This window comes from Oncorhynchus tshawytscha, linkage group LG06 (assembly GCF_018296145.1).
Source record: "Oncorhynchus tshawytscha isolate Ot180627B linkage group LG06, Otsh_v2.0, whole genome shotgun sequence".
NCBI classification, from domain to species: Eukaryota; Metazoa; Chordata; class Actinopteri; order Salmoniformes; family Salmonidae; genus Oncorhynchus; species Oncorhynchus tshawytscha.
The window spans coordinates 46,022,672-46,043,590 of NC_056434.1; the positions used below are offsets into that span (position 1 = coordinate 46,022,672).

General features: G+C 42.9%; 1 protein-coding gene across 1 annotated transcript in view; it reads left to right on the top strand.

Annotated features, from left to right (window-relative positions):
* The first annotated feature begins 1,206 nt into the window (after positions 1 to 1,206).
* Positions 1,207 to 20,919, top strand: part of LOC112252615 (metallophosphoesterase MPPED2) — a 38,646-nt gene continuing 18,933 nt past the window's right edge. The window contains exons 1-4 of the mRNA XM_024424033.2: positions 1,207 to 1,557; positions 2,656 to 2,911; positions 17,710 to 17,891; positions 20,489 to 20,714. Of these exons, the coding sequence (XP_024279801.1) occupies positions 2,730 to 2,911; positions 17,710 to 17,891; positions 20,489 to 20,714 (590 nt within the window). The 5' untranslated portion in view covers positions 1,207 to 1,557; positions 2,656 to 2,729. The remainder of the gene's footprint in view (positions 1,558 to 2,655; positions 2,912 to 17,709; positions 17,892 to 20,488; positions 20,715 to 20,919) is intronic.

Consider the following 20,919-nt stretch of genomic DNA (forward strand, 5'->3'; position numbering starts at 1 on the left):
TGTATTTGGGGAGTTTCTCCCATTCTTCTCTGCAGATCCTCTCAAGCTCTCAGCAACTGAGTTAAATCTTGGTTTCATCAGACCAGAGAATCTTGTTTCTCATGATCTGAGAGTCTTTTGGCAAACTCCAAGCGGGCTGTCATGTGCCTTTTACTGAGGAGTGGTTTCCGTCTGGCCACTCTACCATAAAGGCCTGATTGGTGGGGTGCTGCAGAGATGGTTGTCCTTCTGGAAGGTTCTCCCATCTCAACAGAGGAACTCTGGAACTCTGTCAGAGTGAGCATCGGGTTCTTGGTCACCTCACTGACCATTTTCCCCCATATGCTCAGTTTGGCCTGGCGGCCAGCTCTAGGTTAGAGTTTTGGTGGATCCAAACGTCTTCCATTTAGGATCGATGGTGGCCACTGTGTTCTTGGGGACCTTCAATGCAGCAGACCTTTTTTGGTACCCTTCCCCAGATCTGTGCTTCGACATAATCCTGTCTCAGAGCTTTACAGAGAACGCCGTCGACCTCATGGCTTGATTTGTGATCTGACATGCATTACCAACTGTGGGACCTTATAAAGACAGGTGTGTGCCGTTCCAAATCATATGCAATCAATTTAATTCTCCACAGGTGGACTCCAATGAAGTTGTAGAAACATCTCAAGGATGATCAATGGAAACAGGATGCACCTGAGCTCAATTTCGAGTCTCATAGCAAAGGATCTGAATGCTTATGTAAATAAGGTATTTCAGTATTTATGTCTAAAAAAAATTGTCATTATGAGGAATTGTGTGTAGATTGATGATGTTTTATTTAATCCATTTTACAATAAGGCTGTAACGTAACAAAATGTGGAAAAAGTGAATGGTCTGAATACTTCCCGAATGCACGGTAAAGTGACTATGCATAGATAATAAACATCGACTCGCAGTAGCATAAAAAAAAGGGGGGGGGTCAATGCAAGTAGTCCAGGTAGTATGTCATTGTTTTAATATACACTGCTAGGACCTTACATTTTACAGTACAAATGTGTATTTAATTTGGTGTATTTGTCTTTCTTTATATATTATGTATAATACGTTTTAATATGCAACAATGGCTATGTGAGCCCAATTGTAGGCTATCCAAAAATATAAATAGTAAAAAATTATAATAATAGTTTGCTTGAAATCCTATTTCAAATTCTACAAACAGTGGTCCCAGTGCAGTCCCCTCCGCGTCTCCCTGTGCTTCTGTACTGCTCTCTGACCCCGGTGGCAGTCCTCTCGCACTGCACTGCACTCTCGGTCCCCCCCCTCCTTCTTTTTTCACATCGAGGCTCCTTACTCGCTCGTTGCCTGTCTGTCGCATTTCCTCAATAGCCAGCCGAGGGTCTCTCAGGGTCGAAGGTTCTGCCCTGCTTGCCACGACCTCCACCTCTCAAGAGGTGAATTCTCTGCGTTACCTATGGGACCGCGTTTTTGAAAACAGATCGGTTTAACCCGGAGCAGTTATCGGCCGAAGGAAAGGAACTCGCCACCCGTTTGGCAAGAAAATCGTTGGGGAAAAAATAACGAGGAAGGCACAAAGCGGTGGGTTAGAGGTGGCTTGTCATTTACGAGCCATATGGATACAGAGGTTTCTGCAGAGGCTATAGATGTTGCTATTCGTACAATTTTTTTTTTTAGATGCAATAACTTGGTTTATGTTTGTATTTTATTCTCTGTAATGCAGGATACAATAAATTAGGAACAACACAATCGTGTAATCTCTGGTGTCAAAGGTCCAATTTGGTCTCTTTCCATATTTCTCTTTTTAGGCTGATTGGTAGAAATGGTGCGTAGTTTTTTTTAAATTCCCTCTTCAAAATGTTGCAGTGTGAAACAAAAGAGCGAACCGATTTTTCGTAAAACATCCTCTTACAATTTAGTTTGTAAGACAATCAGCTTGTTGAAGTTGAGTGGTGGAAAATGTAGTCTTGTCTGCATCTCTGTTAATTTGCTCATGTTAAAATCGTCTGGGTAGTTTTTTTTATTTTACCAGGCAAGTCAGTTAAGAACAAATTCTTATTTTCAATGACGGCCTAGGAACAGTGAGTTAACTGCCTGTTTAGGGGCAGAATGACAGATTAGTACCTCGTCAGCTTGGGGGTTTGAATTTGCAGCCTTCCAGTTACTAGTCCAACGCTCTAACCACTAGGCTACCCTGCCGCCCCCTAGATATGTTTTTGTGTTCACTTTTTATTGTCTTGACCGTTTTAAAGTGGTTTGGTCAAAGTTCACTTGTGTCATCTAGCCAATAGGCCTACTACTGCAACTATATAATTGACTTGGTTACATCGTATCAATTTACTGAGTCACTATTACATTTGGTCAAAATATTTTCTACTACATCATTGTTAGGTTTTAATGTCTGAGCTTATTTGTTTTATCCTATCTACTGTAGGTCAAATCTAGCAGCAGAAATTAACAAGACATGTATGGCTTCTTTTCTGATATTAGTGGTTGAGTTATTATTGTAACTATGTATTCTGAATGTTTTCTTGCTGAGTTTTTTTGTACAGTACTCAGTTAATGCTGTCATTTAGTTTATTTGAATTAAGGCTCAGTTAATGCTGTCATTTATTGATGATACGGCACAATTATTGTACATTAAGATTTCCTCCTCTCTTTCTGTTTGCGGTGGTACAGATTATCCAGAGGGCCCGGTGGGTCTGAGTTGGTGAGCTGAGCGGGGCCATTCTGAATGATGCCTGCTTCCTAGGATGGTCCTGGATCCTGGTAAACTAACTGCCCATGTCCCTAGCAGTGGAGCCATGGCTCACAGAACCCCCCCCTCTCAGGGCAAGGTGACCATCACTGTGGACGAGTACAGCTCCAACCCCACACAGGCCTTTACCCACTACAACATCAACGAGAGCCGCTTCCAACCACCCCATGTCCACATGTGAGTGTCTATCTATCCACAGACTGCGTTATATCTATCTCTCTTTCATCTGAAGGGCCTTTACAGTGCACAGAGTATTGATTGATGGGGTTTGAACTAAAGAAAGTGAATATATAGACATCTGTCCTCACTGCCTCTACCACCAACCCCCAGCTGGTGGTGCCTCTATTCTATTCTCACCAGATATTAGCTTGTGATTCATACAGAAGAGTAGATGGAGGATGATTTTATTTCATTGGATTGGTTTGTGAGTGATCAGCCCTGCCAAATAATCTAGAGTGGCGGAGGTCACCTTTTCATGTTATCAACTTAACGGAGGTCAGAGGTGCGGTGGGTTTATAAGCTATTTAACAATGTTCCTTTGACCTCTGGGTCACAGTTCAATTGTAAGTAACTTGCCTATTGACTTCTGAATCATTAGGATGTAATGAGTGTTGCTGTGGATGGAGGTGGGTTGGCCCGGGGTGGTCAGAGGGGGAGGCAGGTGCTTCTGGCTGTCTCCCTGGGACTCACTGCCTGGCAGTGACACCCACACAAAACACTTTACCAGCAGAGAGAAAACAAAGGCGTACGGCAGATGTCCTCTTTTATCGAAGTCTGGACTTCCGTTAACCAGTGTTTTTCACTTAGTCCACTGATAACTTTATTTTTGTTAATAGTAGCCATAAAATCACAACGGCTCTCTCTGTCTGTTTGTCTTAGACCCTGAACAGATGTCTCAGTAGAACCACAAGGTGGACTTTGTTGGATTGTTTTATTGAAGCTATCTGCCACTGCTACAGTAATTCAATCGGATGGAGCGTTTCAGCACAGGACTGTGAGAAGCTAAAAGCCGAAATCACATGGAGAGACCGTCCGTCAACGGCGGGACATTTACACGCAAGAGTAGCAAGTGTCAGTTCAAACGCTACGTAGCATATGCCAAATGAATTGTCATGGAAATCCATAATACATCGTTGTATTTGTTTTATATTTGCTATGTAGCCCCTTGGGAATTATTGTTGTGTGTTCCATTTGACTCACCTTAAATGTCCTACGGGACTAAACATTTTGTTATGCTAGCATGAGGAGAGTTGTAGATAATAAAGCCGAGCAGTTTCTAAAAATGTTGGCTAGTCTCGTTCTTTTCCGTATAACATGGCTTCTCTCTTGAAATCAGAGTTCCTCGGGTTTTCCAGTTGTAGCCTGCCTAAGGCTGATATGCCTGCTCGAACTAAACACAAGTGGGCTATTGTTTTCAAATAGGTAGCAGGTAAATCCTAGCCTACAGCCCAATGAAACCTCTTTAGTACAACCTATTCGGACAATTTATCAGCTCATTTTACCAACATTGCTCCGCATAGACTCGAGGAAAAGTCGACTTTCTTTCTAATTTGACTCGCTATGAGGAGGGCTGTTGCCGTGACCTTATTACCGCCACACCGGCAGTCATGACCGCAGTAAAATTCTACCTGACCTTGAGTCACAGTAATCTCTTGTTATGCACTCTGGACATGCATTAGTAGTACCAAACTTACTAACGATCATCAGGTGTCTAATGGCCTGGTACTCAGGGCTCTATTGTCCCTCTAACCACTCTGACTTTAAATGCAAATGCAATCAAAAAATCACATCAAACACTTATCAGAAGAGTATCATGCTTTTATAGCTCACTTAACTGTAATTGATCAATTTGAAGAAGAAGTTCAACAACAGGTTAAAACTGAGTGGAAAACATGGTCATTGTGGATGTTGTTTCAAAGCCTAACATGACGAAATGGACAGCGCTTTCTAAGGTAATGATTAATTCAAATTAAAAACATGCATATTAGAGCTTATGCAAAAGCCTAGGCCTAAATATGAGCCCAAGCCCCCCCCCCAACGAAAAACTGAATTAAAATAATGATTGTGCCGTTATACAATACATAGCCTACCTCATATTACACATGGCCGAAAAACATTAAAACATATACACTGCTCAAAAGAATAAAGGGAACACTAAAATAACACATCCTAGATCTGAATGAATGAAATATTCTTATTAAATACTTTTTTCTTTACATAGTTGAATGTGCTGACAACAAAATCACACAAAAATTATCAATGGAAATCAAATTTATCAACCCATGGAGGTCTGGATTTGGAGTCACACTCAAAATTAAAGTGGAAAACCACACTACAGGCTGTTCCAACTTTGATGTAATGTCCTTAAAACAAGTCAAAATGAGGCTCAGTAGTGTGCGTGGCCTCCACGTGCCTGTATGACCTCCCTACAACGCCTGGGCATGCTCCTGATGAGGTGGCTGATGATCTCCTCCTAGACCTGGACTAAAGCATTCGCCAACTCCTGGACAGTCTGTGGTGCTACAGTGGATGGATGGAGAGAGACATGATGTCCCAGATGTGCTCAATTGGATTCAGGTCTGGGGAACGGGCGGGCCAGTCCATAGCATCAATGCCTTCCTCTTGCAGGAACTGCTGACACACTCCAGCCACATGAGGTCTAGCATTGTCTTGCATTAGGAGGAACCCAGGGCCAACCGCACCAGCATATGGTCTAACAAGGGGTCTGAGGATCTCATTTCGGTACCTAATGGCAGTCAGGCTACCTCTGGCGAGCACATGGAGGGCTGTGCGGCCCCCCAAAGAAATGCCACCCCACACCATGACTGACCCACCGCCAAACCGGTCATGCTGGAGGATGTTGCAGGCAGCAGAACGTTCTCCACGGCGTCTCCAGACTCTGTCATGTCTGTCACATGTGCTCAGTGTGAACCTGCTTTTATCTGTGAAGAGCACAGGGCGCCAGTGGCAAATTTGCCAATCTTGGTGTTCTCTGGCAAATGCCAAACGTCCTGCACGGTGTTGGGCTGTAAGCACAACCCCCACCTGTGGACGTCGGGCCCTCATACCACCCTCATGGAGTCTGTTTCTGACCGTTTGAGCAGACACATGCACATTTGTGGCCTGCTGGAGGTCATTTTGCAGGGCTCTGGCAGTGCTCCTCCTGCTCCTCCTTGCACAAAGGCGGAGGTAGCGGTCCTGCTGCTGGGTTGTTGCACTCCTACGGCCTCCTCCACGTCTCCTGATGTACTGGCCTGTCTCCTGGTAGCTCCTCCATGCTCTGGACACTACGCTGACAGACACAGCAAACCTTGCCACAGCTCGCATTGATGTGCCATCCTGGATGAGCTGCACTACCTGAGCCACTTGTGTGGGTTGTAGACTCCGTCTCATGCTACCACTAGAGTAAAAGCACCGCCAGCATTCAAAAGTGACCAAAACATCAGCCAGGAAGCATAGAACTGAGAAGTGGTCTGTGGTCACCACCTGCAGAACCACCCCTTTGTTGGGGGTGTCTTGCTAATTGCCTATAATTTCCACCTGTTGTCTATTCCATTTGCACAACAGCATGTGAAATTTATTGTCAATCAGTGTTGCTTCCTAAGTGGACAGTTTGATTTCACAGAATTGTGATTGATTTGGAGTTACATTGTGTTGTTTAAGTGTTCCCTTCATTTTTTTGAGCAGTGTGTATGTATATATATATATATTTTCAATGACAGCCTAGGGGCAGAACGTCAGATTTGTATCTTGTCAGCTCGGGGATTTGAACTTGCAACCTTCCGGTTACTAGTCCAACGCTCTAACCACTAGGCTACCTTGCCACCCCGAGTTTAAACAGACAGCTCGGTACATTCAGCATGACAACACCTCTTACAAAAAAGTAGTGACGAAGTCAATCTCTCTTCCACTTTGAGCCATGAGAGATTGACATGCATATAATTCATGTCAGCTCTCCATGTACATTTAAGGGCCAGCTGTACTGCACTGTTCTGAGCCAATTGTAATTTTTCTAAGTCCATCTTTGTGGCACCTGACCACACTACTGAACAGTAGTCTAGGTGTGACAAAACCAGGGCCTGCAGGACCTGCCTTGTTGATAGTGTTGTTAAGGCAGAGCAGTGCTTTATTATGGACAGACTTCTCCCCATCTTAGCTACTCTTGTATCAATATGTTTTGACCTTGACAGTTTACAATCCAGGTTTACTCCATGCAGTTTAGTCACCTCAACTTGCTCAATTTCCACAAGATTTAGTTGAGGTTTAGGATTTAGTGACTGATTTGTCCCCAAAAGAATGCTTTTAATTTTGGAAATATTTAGGACTAACTTATTCCTTGCCACCCATTCTTTGTCAAGTGTTGCAGTCATTTCAGTTGCTGTAGTAGCTGACGTGTAGTGTTGAGTCATCTGCATAAATAGACACTCTGGCTTTTCTTAAAGCCAGTGGCATGTTGTTAGTAAAGATTTTAAAAAGTAAGGGGCCTAAACAGCTGCCCTGGGGAATTCCTGATTCTACCTGGATTATGTTGGAGAGGTATCCATTGAAGAACATCCTCTGTGTTCTGTTAGACAAGTAACTCTTTATCCACAATATAGCAGGGGGTGTAAAGCCATAACACATACATTTTTCCAGCAGCAGACTATGATCAATAATGTCAAAAGCCGCATTGAAGTCTAACAAAACAGCCCCCACAATCTTTTTCATCAATTTATCTCCGCCAATCATCAGTCATTTGTGTAAGTGGTAAAATAGCATTGTATCTGGTCAAACACCATTATTTTCAGAAGTTTACTAAGGGTTGGTAAACGGCTGATTGGTCGGCTATTTGAGCCAGTAAAGGGGAATGACTTTAGCTTCTCTCCAGGCCTGAGGGCACACACTTTCTAGTAGGCTTAAATTGGAGATATGGAAAATAGGAGTGACATTATCGTCCTCTATTATCCGCAGTAATTTTCCATCCAGGTTGTCAAGACCCAAGTGGCTTGTCATTGTTGATAGACAACAATAATTTGTTCACCTTTGCTTGTCTTTCATCATTTGGTCAGATATACTTGGATGTGTAGTGTCAGCATTGGTTTCTGGCATGCCATGCCTAAGTTTGCTAATCTTGCCAATGAAAAAGTAATTAAAGTAGTTGGCAATATCAGTGAGTTTTGTGATGAATTAGCCATCTGATTCAATGAATGATGGAGCCCAGTTGACCTTTTTTCCCAAAATGGAATGTTCAGCCAACTGACAAGCAAATACATTATGAATCTATTGTTACAAATAAGCTTACAAGGTTACTAGCCACCTAGCCTGCTAATGTTAGCCCTACCAGCCTACTTCATGAGTCAGACAGTTGCTATCAATACCTAGCTTACAGCTACATTTAAAGTAAACAAACGTTGTTGAAAAACACACCCAGAATCAAACCAGTTATCAAAGTATGTTATATGCAGTTAATGTTATCTTAGCCAGCAAACTAGCATTAGCTATATTTAGCTGGCTAGATAGCCTAGCCAGCTAACTCTACCACAGTGAAGAACAGCAAGCACAGGTAGTAACCCACAACGAAAACAGAACCCTCCAGCAGATTTTTTAAAAAGTAAAGAGAGCGGAGACTTACATATTGACGGCTGGGGCCCATCATTTTAAGGACTGTTGGCTGAGTTAGCTACCAAACAAAATGAGAGCCAGTGAGAGAGGCACCTCCGATGTGAGAAGCCTAGCTATTTTAGCCAGCTAACTAGCCTTGCCAGCTAGCATATCACTGCAGAGGAAACTTCCTCCAGATATGAAATGTCAGACAAAAGCAGTGACTCCGAGCATAGCAGGAACTCTGTTTCCTCTGGGCCAGACTTTTTTTGGAGAATCTGATGAAGACGAGGTGGTGGCAGAGCAGGCCACTTTCCCGTTTGGATTTGAGCACGAATCAAGGCACAGAGAGCGTGCTGGTACTAAACTTGTAGTGCAGGATATGGCTCCACTTGTGGGGAAGGTTGATTGGTAATATGGCAAGCTAGTTTGCTACTGAGAATACACCCTATAATGTCACTTCCTTTGTAACTATGGCTGAACCACATAAAAATAACTTGTTGTCGGTGCTCATGCAACGGGTGTATTCCCATGGAGTCTGTGATGCAGACAGTCCATACTCAACACGAGTTAGTTAATCTATAAATAGAACCCTCACTAGTCGAATGCAATAATGAAATCAAAATGACGTTACACCACTCCCCTTACCAATAGTAGCACATTTCTTTCCCGGTCTTTTTAGAAAGTTCAGACACATTTCCCGCAGGCAGTTCATCAGCTGGAATTGGGGCTATCTAGCGTTTGGTGTCAATAGGATAAGAAATAGGTTCCCAAATGATGAGAGCATGCCCTACACAGGCTTCAAGTTACCATAAAAACAATTCAAACCTGTTTTTTACCTTTTTTATTAAAAGTTGTAAAAATATATTTCATGGGTCATTAAAAAAATGTATCTGTCATTCCAGAAAGACTATTTTCTATTTCTGTTACTCAAGTATTGACAATCGTTTAGGCTTTGAATCATTATGATATAGCATATTACCAATATGATAAAACAATCCTGTCTCTTGATGGTGGTGACTCATCCCAGTCAGTTCAGACAGACAGAACATCCCAGTCAGTTTAATATATGTGTGTCTGTGTGTGTCTGTCTGTGTGTGTAAAATATATATATACACACACACACACACACGGCCCGTTGAAAAAATACTTGGTTCTTTCAGCTAGCAGAAGGGAATTTGGCTGTATGAACGCAAAATAGACATACAGTTAGACAACACAGCCAAAAGAAATGTGACAAGTAGGCTTATTCAGACAAAAGTCGTATCACTTAACGCAAGACTACACACTATGTTGAGAGAGAGAGGAGGGGGCGGGACTCACTCCTTCCATCTGTTGCCAAGACCAGATCTCCACCCATTTCCTGGAGAGTTTCGACGGGTGCCACTGCTCGACATCCCATGCCTTGAGGACTGCTGGCTCAAGGTGGTTTTGCTGGTGGCAGAAGACTGTGCTGCGGTGAATGGTGGCCACTCCCATCATGCCGAGCATTCAGAGGACTTTGGTCGGCATACAACCTGACACCAAAATGGCAGCAGAAAGGAGCAGATTGCCTGCTGGCACCCTCCTGATCATAGGCTGGCTGAACTATTCACTCACATGGTTGCGCGACCTGCAGATCTGCGTGACGTTAAGAGCTGTTACTCTGACTGATGATGTAGTCTCTGGACTCTCCGCACCCCAAATCCGATTGAATTGGTCAGAAATCCGATTGTATTTTCCACCATAATATGCAAATAAATTCATTAAAAATCCTACAATGTGATTTTCTGGATTTTTTTTCCTCATTTTGTCTGTCATAGTTGAAGTGTACCTATGATGGAAATTACAGAACCTCTCATCTTTTTAAGTGGGATAACTTGCACAATTGGTGGCTGATTGAATACTTTTTTGCCCCACTGTATACATATGAAATGAGTAAAGCAGTATGTAAACATTATTAAAGTGACAAGTGTTCCATTATTAAAGTGACCAGTGAGTCTATGTATATCGGACAGCAGGGTGCAGGGTTGAGTAACGTGGTGGTAGCCGGCTAGTGACGGATATTTAACGGTCTGATAACCTTGAGATGGAAGCTCTTTTTCAGTCTCTCGGCCCCAGCTTTGATGCACCTGTACTGACCTCGCCTTCTGGATGATAGCCTGGGTGAACAGGCCGTGGCTCGGATGGTTGTTCTCCTTAATGACCCTTTTGGCCTTCCTGTGACATCAGGTGCTGTCGGTGTCCTGGAGGGCAGACAGTGTGCCCCCGGTGATGCATTGGGCAGACCGCACCCCCCTCTGGAGAGCCCTGCGGTTGCGGTCGGTGCAGTTGCCGTACCAGGCAGTGATACAGCCCAGCAGGATACTCTCAATTGTGCGTTTGTGAGGGTCTTAGGAAACAAGCCGAATTTCTTCATCCTCCTGAGGTTTGAAGAAGCGCTATTGCTCCACCTTCACCACACTCTGTGTGGGTAGACCATTTCAGATTGTCAGTGATGTGTATGCTGAGGAACTTGAATCTTTTCACCTTCTCCACTTCGGTCCCATCAATGTGGATAGGGGCTTGCTCCCTCTGCTGTTTCCTGAAGTCCACGATCATCTTCTTCATTTTGATGATATTGAGGGAGAGGTTATTTCCCTGGCACCACTCCGCAAGGGCCCTCACCTCCTCCCTGTAGGCTGTCTCGTCATTGTTGGTAATTAGGCCTACTACTGTTGTGTCGTCTGCAAACTTGATGATTGAGTTGGAGACATGCATGGCCACGCAGTCATGGGTGAACAGGGAGTACAGGAGAGGGCTGAGTACACACCCTTGTGGGGTCCCTGTGTTGCGGATCTGCGAAGTAGAGGTGTTGTTTCCTACCTTCACCACCTGGGGGCGGCCCGTCAGGAAGTCCAGGACCCAGTTGCACAGGGCGGGGTTCAGACCCAGGGCCCCGAGCTTAGTGATGAGCTTGTAGGGTACTATAGCTCAGCATTCAACACCAATGAACAGCATTCTGATGTAGGTATTCCTCTTTTCCAGGTGGGATAGGGCCGTGTGCAGTGCGATGGCGATTGCGTCATCTGTGGCTCTATTGGGGCGGTATGCAAATTGAAGTGGGTCTAGGGTGTCAGGTAAGGTAGAGGTGATCTGATCCTTAACTCTCCTCTAAAAGCACTTCATGATGACAGAAGTGAGTGCTACGGGACGATAGTCATTTAGATCAGGTACCTTTTGCTTTCTTGGGTACAGGAACAATGCTGGAACCCAACAGACTTGGAAAATCTTCATCAGTTGACTGGAACACAAACATATGTTCCTTGTACGGACTGGCTGAAGCCTGACTCCTTGAGCGTGAATAAAATGTCAGACATTTTTATGGACGCTGTAGGGCAAACAAAGTTGACAATTCAAAATATGTACACCACTACTCACCCAATGACCACGTCACCTTCCTCATCCTCCATGTCCTCTCTATTGCCATAGATGTTCTCCTACTCCAAACCCAGGTCCATCTCTTCATCTTATCCAATCAATGTGCATTGCACAAATTAGGACTGTGCCATAGTGTTGAATTGTTTTACATCCTAGACATATTTCAGTATGTGCGCACAAATTAAATCTTCTCAGGTTTTATGATTTATAAATTATTGGTATTGACAGCTTTTTCACAATAACTGCCTGGAGTTGAGGTGAGCAGTATACATGTGACATATGAGAAGACAAAGCAACAAAATATCAAATCCAAAGTAACTAGGGCAGAGATATAAGATGATGACTCACCAATGCTTCTTGTATGTGGCATTAGAAATGACACCAGTGTGCCTTTATGACACGGTCCAGTTGGTCCCAATGCAGATGATGCGACTGGTACTTCAGACTGGGGAGATACAGAGACTACACACGAAGGTGTAGAAAAGCCTCATCCATAATGACAAAGTGAAAACATGTTTTAGCAATCTTTGCTAAAGTCTTTCTGGGTAAATCTAAGACCTTTGCACACCTGGATTGTACAATATTTGCCCATGATTCTTTGAAAAAAATGTCAAGCTCTGTCAGGTTGGTTGTTGATCAAAGCTAGACAGACGTTTTCAAGTCTTGCCATAGATTTTCAAGCAGATTTATGTCAACTGTAGCTAGGCCACTCAGGAATATTTCAATGTATTCTTGTAAGCATCCTCAGTGTATATATGACCTTGTGTTTTAGGTTTTGTCCTGCTGAAAGGTGAATTTATCTCCCAGTGTCTGTTGGAAAGCAGACTGAACCAGGTTTTCCTGTAGGATTTTTCCTGTGCTTAGCTCTATTTTGTTTATTTTTACCCTAAAAACTCCCTGGTCCTTGCTGATGACAAGCATACCCATAACATGATGCAGCCTCTACCATGCTTAAAAATATTAAGAGTGGTTCTCAGTGATGTTGTTGGAGTTGCCCCAACCATTACGCTTTGTATTCAGGCCACATTCTTTGCAGTTTTATTTTAGTGCCTTATTGCAAACTGTATGAAGGTTTTGGAAATGTGTTTTTCTGTACAGGCTTCCATCTTTTCACGCTGTCATTTGGGTTAGTATTGTGGAGTAACTACAATGTTGTTGAGCCATCCTCAGTTCTCACAGCCATTGAACTCTTAACTGTTTTAAAGTCGCCATTGTCCTCATGACGAATTCCATGAGCCGTTTCCTTCCTCTACAGCAACTAAGTTAGGAAGGACTCCTGTTTCTTTAGTGACTGGGTGTATTCTTCTTTGAGGCATTGGAAAACCTCCCTGGTCTTTTGTGGTTGAATCTGTGAATTCACTGCTCGACTGAGGGACCTTACAGATAGCTATGTGTGGGGTACAGAGATCAGGTACTCATTCAAAAGTCATGTTAAACACTTATTGCACACAGTCCATGCAACTTATGTGACATGTGACTCCTGAGTTTATTTAAGGTTGCCATAACAAAGGAGTTGAATACTTGACTCAAGACATTTCAGCTTTTCATTTGAAATTAATTTGTAAAAATGTCAACTTAATTCCACTTTGATAATATGGGGTATTGTGTGTAGGCCAGTGACACAAAATCTATATTTAAATTCAGGCTGTAAAAAGAAGAAACGCACACTGTTCTTGCTAGTATCACTGCTCTTTATAAGGCTTTTCGCATCTTTTTTTCTCATCTTATTCAATTTTTACCATGCTTCTGCAACAAAGATGACTCAGATGTGTGAGTGCTTTTAAAAACAATTCAGGCTGTAACACAACAAAATGTGGAAAATGTCAAGGGTTGTGAGTACTTTCTCAAGGCACTGTATCAGCTTAATGCGTAATGTACACTGAACAAAAATATAAATGAGAGAGATATAAATGCAACAATTTCAAAGATTTTACCTAGTTACAATTCATATAAGGGAATCAGTCAATTGAAATCAATTCAGATCCGGTGGGCATTCAGCATGCAAATTGCACGCTCCCTCACCATGAGAAATCTGTGGCATTGTGTGATAAAACTGCACATTTTGGCCTTTTATTATCCCCAGCACAAGGTGCAACTGTGTAATGATCATGCTGTTTAATCAGCTTCTTGATATGCCACACCTGTCAGGTGGATGGATTATCTTGGCAAAGGATACATGCTCACTAACAGGGATGTAAACAAATTTGTGCACAAAATCTGAGAAGCTTTTTTGCACGTATGGAAATATTGGGACCAACAGTTTACATGTTGCATTTTATATTTTTGTTCAGTATTTATATAAAGCCAAGCTATCATTTATCACAGCATACAGGCAGTATTAAATAATATAGCTAGTATCTGTAATAATGTTATATTATCTAGATGGTTTGGTCGTTACCTAACCCGCTAAAAGTGAAATAACTAACTTGCTTGCTACTTGACCTAGCTAGCCAGCCAACTTTTGGTGGACAATTTTGGTATGCAATGCAATTGCAGGACCAACGTCTAAAAAATACTGAACAGAGATATAAATGCAACAATTTCAAAGAGTTTACGGAGTTACAGTTCATAAAGGAAATCAGTCAATTGAAATAAATAAATTAGGCTATGGAGTTCATGTGACTGGGCAGGGGTGCAGCCATGGGTGGGCCTTGGAGGGTAAAGGATCAGCCAATCAGAATGAGTTTTTCCCCACAGAAGGGCTTTGACAGGCAGAAATACTACTCGGTTTCATCAGCTGTCCGTGTGGCTGGTCTCAGACTATACTGCAGGTGAAGAAGCCAGATGTGGAGGTCCTGAACTGGCGTGGTTCGTGGTCTGCGGTTGTGACGCCTGTTGGACGCACTGCCAAATTCTCTAAAATAACGTTGGAGGCGGCTTATAGTAGAGAAATGAATATTCATTTGTCCCGCAACAGCTCTGATGGACATTCCTGAAGTCAGCATGCCAATTGCATGCTTCCTCAATTTGAGGCATTTTGTTGTGTGACAAAACTGCACATTTTAAAGTGGTCTTTTATTGTCCCCAGCACAATGTGCACTTGTAATGATCATGCTGTTTAATCAGCTTCTTGATATGCCACCCCATAGAAGGTGGATGGATTATCTTGGCAAAGAAGAAATGCTCACTAACAGGGATGTTAACATATTTGTGTACAAAATTGAAGAGAAATAAGCTTTGTGCATATGGAACATCTTCTGGGAAAGTTTGAGAGGTGGCTGTCTGGCTCCTATGTTTCAATCCCAGCAATGTGTCGACATTCACCATTTGATAAGCTTGCTAGCTAGCAGAGAAAGTTAGCTTGTCAAAAACATTGCAGGCGGTGTAGCCTTACTTGTAACATTACTAGTATACAGATAGCAACCTTATAATGAACGTTAGCTAGCTAGATATAACAATCTAGAAATCTTCGCTAGATTATGTATAGATATAATTTATTACCACATTGAACTTACCCAGTTTATCTCCATCACTGCTGTCACCTGCGATGTACCGGTAGGTCGGTAGGAAACAGAGTTTGCAGGCTTCACAATCTCGCTCGGCACAGCACCTGGGTTCAGTCTGAGTCTCATTCAGAATCCTGCCTTCCACTTGTTATAGCCTTCAAAGTCCTCCGGGTTGAAATGAGCATCCCACACAGTAGACGTGCCCGCGGTTCCCTTACTCCAATCTGTTTGCTTCAACTGTACAAACCGGTCCCACTTCAAAGCTAGCTTCATGTTTTTGGGCCACAAATGAGTCGTAAGCCCATCCTCGTGGGTATTATCTCACCCAGCAACAGCACACCTCCTTGGGATATTTAGCTTTTAAAAAAGCTGATTGGTCTGAAATGAAAACTAACGCTAGCTACAGATGGCAGAAAACTACAATGATCACCAGCTCGCTCAGCTACCAAACGCACAGGAGAAGAGCAGATGCAGCTCTTCACATGAATTTATGTTTTCTTCTTCATAGATGTACCAGTAAAACATTTTGACACATCTACTCATCCCAGGATATTGCTTTATTTTTTTACTGTTTTCTACATTGTAGAATAATAGTGGAGATATCAAAACTACGGAATAACACATGAATCATGTAGTAACCAAAAAAGTGTTAATCAAATCAAAATATATTTGAGATTCTTCAAAGTAGCCCCCCTTTCCCTTGACAGCTTTGCACACTCTTGGCATTCTCTCAACCAGCTTCATGGGGTAGTCACATGGAATGCATTTCAATTAACAGGTGTGGAATTTCTTCTTAAGGCGTTTGAGCCAATCAGTTATGTTGTTTATAGGTTGGAGTGATTTACAGAAGTATATTTAGTAAAAGACCAAGTCTACATTATGGCAAGAACAGCTCAAATAAGCAAAGAGAAACGACAGTACATCATTACTTTAAGACATGAAGGTCAGTCAATACGGAACATTTAAAAAAACAGTGCAGTTGAAAAACCGTCAAGTGCTATGATGAAACTGGCTCTCATGAGGACCGCCACAGGAAAGAAAGACCCAGAGTTACCTCTGATGCCAGAGGATAAGTTCATTAGATTTACCAGCCTCAGAAATTGCAGCCCAAATAAATGCTTCAGAGTTCCAGTAACATTCACATCTCAACATCAACTGTTCAGAATAGATTGAGTGAATTGGAGTCTTCATGGTCAAATTGCTGCAAAGAAACTACTACTTAAGGACACCAATAATAAGAAGAGACTTATTATGTTCCGGGATTCATCTGATGGCATTGAGGAGTATACCCTTCCCTGGATCTGTGCTCCAACTCAATCCTGTCTCGGAGCTCTACGGACGATTCCTTCGACCTCATGGCTTGGTTTTTGCTTTGACATGCACTGCCAACTGTGGGACCTTTTATATAGACAGGTGTTTGCCTTTCCACATCATGTCCAATCAATTGAATTTCCCCACAGGTGGACTCCAATCAATTTGTAGAAACATTTCAAGGATGATGAAAGGAAACCAGATGCACCTGAGCTCAATTTTGAGTCTCATAGCAAAGGGTATAAATACTTATGTAAATAAGGTATGTCTGTTTTCCTGTATTTAATGCATTTGCAAAAAATTCTAAACCTGTTTTCGCTTTGTCATTATGGGGTGTTGTGTGTAGATTGCTGAGGAAATTGTTTTATTTAATTCATTTTAGAATAAGGCTGTAACTAACAAAATGTGGGAGAAGTATAGGAGTCTGAATACTTCCCGGAGGCACCGTAGGTACGCCCATTTATTCATATCTGACAGGGCAGGAGTATGGAGTTCTGAATAACCTCCTGGATGTTGTGGAGGTTTGCATTAAAACGCCTCGGGTGACTCATTGAAGCTGGCAGCCTAATCTCTCATTTGCCAGCTTCATTCCATGCATCACAGTTTGGCACCTGTCTAGCCCTGCCAGCCCCAAATCCCACATGACCTCGCAGTCACAGCCTGGCTGCCTCAGTCTGGATGAGGGCCCTGCACTAGCTTCACTTCAAAGTCTAAGCCGTTCGGGGGGTGTGTTTCTACGAAGCTAACACATGGAATTAGTTATTTGATTTTGAATTTTAGGACCCATTTAAATATATTACTTATTGGGGGGGGATAAAATGTTGACTTTGGTCTTTACTACAATATAGCCCATAGAAACGCAATGTATAACACATTCATAAAGGGCAAAAAAAGACAATAAAAACTCAATCATAAGGAAGGACAGACACTTCAAAACTGTATATGTCTAGGAGATATAAGTCAACTCTTTATATTACTTTGTAGGCCAAACCATTCAGACTACGTTTTAGTGAGAGAACTGATTTTTCGAGATGTATCATGGTCTGAGAAACACCAATGTAGCCTGGCCACCTACCATCGTAGATGCGGAAGACTGCCATTTTTTGAATAAAAAAAGTTTAATCTTTGGCTTAAACTGATGGATTTCATGGGCATTTAAAAAAATGGATTGACACAGGGCTGCTTTAATAATTTGATACAAGCTAAGAAACTGATTATGCTGTCCCTCTTCGATGACAGGGTGGAACCCATTCCCTATGACACCCCTAAGCCCTCCGGTCATACACGTTTCGTCTGCGTGTCGGATACACACTCCAGGACCGATGGGATCCAGATGCCATATGGGGACATCCTGCTCCATACTGGAGACTTCACTGAACTGGGCCTACCCTCTGAGGTCAAGAAGTTCAACGATTGGCTAGGTAAAGTGTCTCTTTTTAATGCACACACAATGCTGTTTCGTAACACTCATCATACTGTAACATGTAACCTCTATCTAGGCTAATCACTGTTTTGTGCAATCTGATCAAATGTAAATATCTGTAAGTTACTACAAGAACAGCGTTTAGTCTAATGTGGTCTTCTCATGTCTGCTTTGACCTTTATTTAATATTTACTACTGCAATAAAACATTTTAAGATTAAGAAGCTACGAAAAGGAAGAAGTCATTTTCCCTGAAGGCCACACATTATTAAAACACTGCCATCCTCCTTAGTTTCAAATTCATTTTAGCCTACAGCCGAGAGAAAATGGAGTTGAGCTTTCAGTTTGAGCTCTATACAGAACTGTCTTAGCGTGGTAATAGATGAAGTAACTGGGACAAAGGACCTTTATCTCCAAGAAAGTTAAAAGGTCAAATGAAATGTTTAACATGTCACTTGTTGACTTTAATAGACTGTTGTTGACTGGGTAACTAAGGTCTTCATCTGCAGTTATTGCTCTTTGGTAAGAGAGGGAAAATGTTTACTGTGATCTGAGGAGGTCAAGAAGCCTTCACCTTTTCATTTGTGGCATTTTACTTTCATGGACCATTCCCTTAACCTCTCCTTAGACAACTTTCTATTTCAGTAAATATATATACACTGCATGACCAAAAGTATGTAGACACCTGCTCATTGAACATCTTATTCCAAACTCATGGGCATTAATATGGAGTTGGTCCCCCCTTTGCTTCTATAACAGCCTCCACTCTTCTGGGAAGGGTTTCCACTAGATGTTGGAACATTGCTGTGGGGACTTACTTCCATTCAGCACAAGAGCATAATTGAGGTCGGGCACTGATGTTGGATGATTAGGCCTGGCTCATAGTCGTCATTCCAATTCATCCCAAAGGTGTTCGATAGGGTTGACGTCAGGGCTCTGTGCAGGCTAGTCAAGTTCTTCCACTCCGATCTCGACAAACCATTTCTGTATGGACCTCGCTTTGTGCATAGGGGCATTGTCATGCTGAAACAGGAAAGGGCCTTCTCCAAAATGTTGCCACAAAGTTGAAAGCACATAGTTGTCTAGAATGTCAATGTATGCTGTAGCTTTAAGATTTCCCTTCACTGGATCTAAGGGGTCTAGCCCGAACCATGAAAAGTAGCCTCAGACCAATATTGCTCCTTCACTAAACTTTACAGTTGGCAGTGTGTATTCGGGCAGGTAGCGTTCTCCTGGTTTCCGCCAAACCCAGATCTGTCCGTTGGACTGCCAGAGGGTGAAGGGTGATTTCTCACTCCAGAGAACACGTTTTCCCTGCTCCAGAGTCCAATGGCGGTGAGCTTTACACCACTCCAGCTGACTCTTGGCATTGCACATGGTGATCTTAGGCTTGTGTACAGCTGCTCGGCCATGGAAACCCATTTCATGAAGCTCCCAACGAACAGTTCTTGTGCTGACATTGCTTCCAGAGGCAGTTGGAACTCGGTAGTGAATGTTGCAACCGAGGACAGACTATTTTTACGCACTTCAGCACTCGGCAGTCCCGTTCGAGTTTGTATGGCCTACCACTTCGCATCCGAGCCGTTGTTGCTCCTAGATGTTTCCACTTCACAATAACAGCACGTACAATTCACCACGGCAGCTCTAGCAGGTCAGATATTTGACTAACTGAGTTGTTAGAAAGGTGGCATCCAATCCAAGCTCAGCGTTCAACACCATAGTGCCCACAAAGCTCATCACTAAGCTAAGGACCCTGGGACTAAACACCTCCCTCTGCAACTGGATCCTGGTCTTCCTGTCAGGCCACCCCCAGGTGCAAGGATAGTCAACAACACGTCTGCCACGCTGATCCTCAACACAGGGACCCCTCAGGGATGTGTGCTTACTCCCTGTTAACCAATGACTGCTTGGCCAAGCACGACTCCAACACAATCATTGCGTTTGCTGAGGACATAAGTGGTAGGCCTGATCACCGACAATGATGAGACAGCCTATAGGGAGGTCGTCAGACCTGGCAGTGTGGTGCCAGGACAACAACCTCATCCCTCAACGTGAGCAACACAAAAGAGCTTATCGTGGACTACAGGAAAAGGAGGACTGAACACGCCCCCATTCACATCGACGGGGCTGTAGTGGAGCGGGTCGAGAGTTTCAAGTTCCTTGGTGTCCACAACACCAAAAAAATATCATGGTCCAAACACACAAGACAGTCGTGAAGAGGGCACAACAAAGCTTATTCCCACTCAGGACACTGAAAAGATTTGGCATGGATCCCCAGATCTTCATAAAGTTCTATAGCTGCACCATTGAGAGCATCCTGACCAGTTGCAATACCGCCTGGTATGGAAACTGCTCAGCATCTGACCATAAAGTGCTACAGAGGAAGAGTGCATACAGCCCAGAACATCACAGGGGCCAAGCTTCCTGCCATCCAGAACCTATGTACTAGGCGATGTCAGAGGAAAGCCAAAATGTGTTGTTGGTTTAGGGCTTGTAAGTAAGCATTTCATGGTTAGGTCTACACCTGTTGTGTTCTGAGTATTTAAACATTTGATTTGATATTCAACAATTCTTTCTGTTTCCGTCTTTCCTGCAGGGAGTCTACCGTATGAATTCAAGGTGGTGATTGCAGGGAACCATGAACTGACGTTTGACAAGGACTTCATGGCTGAGCTGGTCAAGCAGGATTACTATCGCTTTCCCTCCGTCTCCAAGCTGAGACCAGAGGACTTTGACGATGTTCAGGCCCTCCTCTCAAACTGTACTTACCTGCAGGACTCTGAGGTTACAGTCAAGGGTTTCCGAATATTCGGGGCACCGTGGTAAGGTTATCTCTTGTCTTGGGTTAAATATCATGAGTGCTATGCAGTGTTATTCTACAGTGACTATAGGTCAGATTTGAGGAATTCGGCTAAAAATGTGTTTAATTTAGGAAGTTTGTTCAAGTATTACCACAAAAAAAAGAGACGTGTCTCATGTCTCAATGTAATTAAGGTGTGAAATTATTATTTAAAAATAATCTCTTTT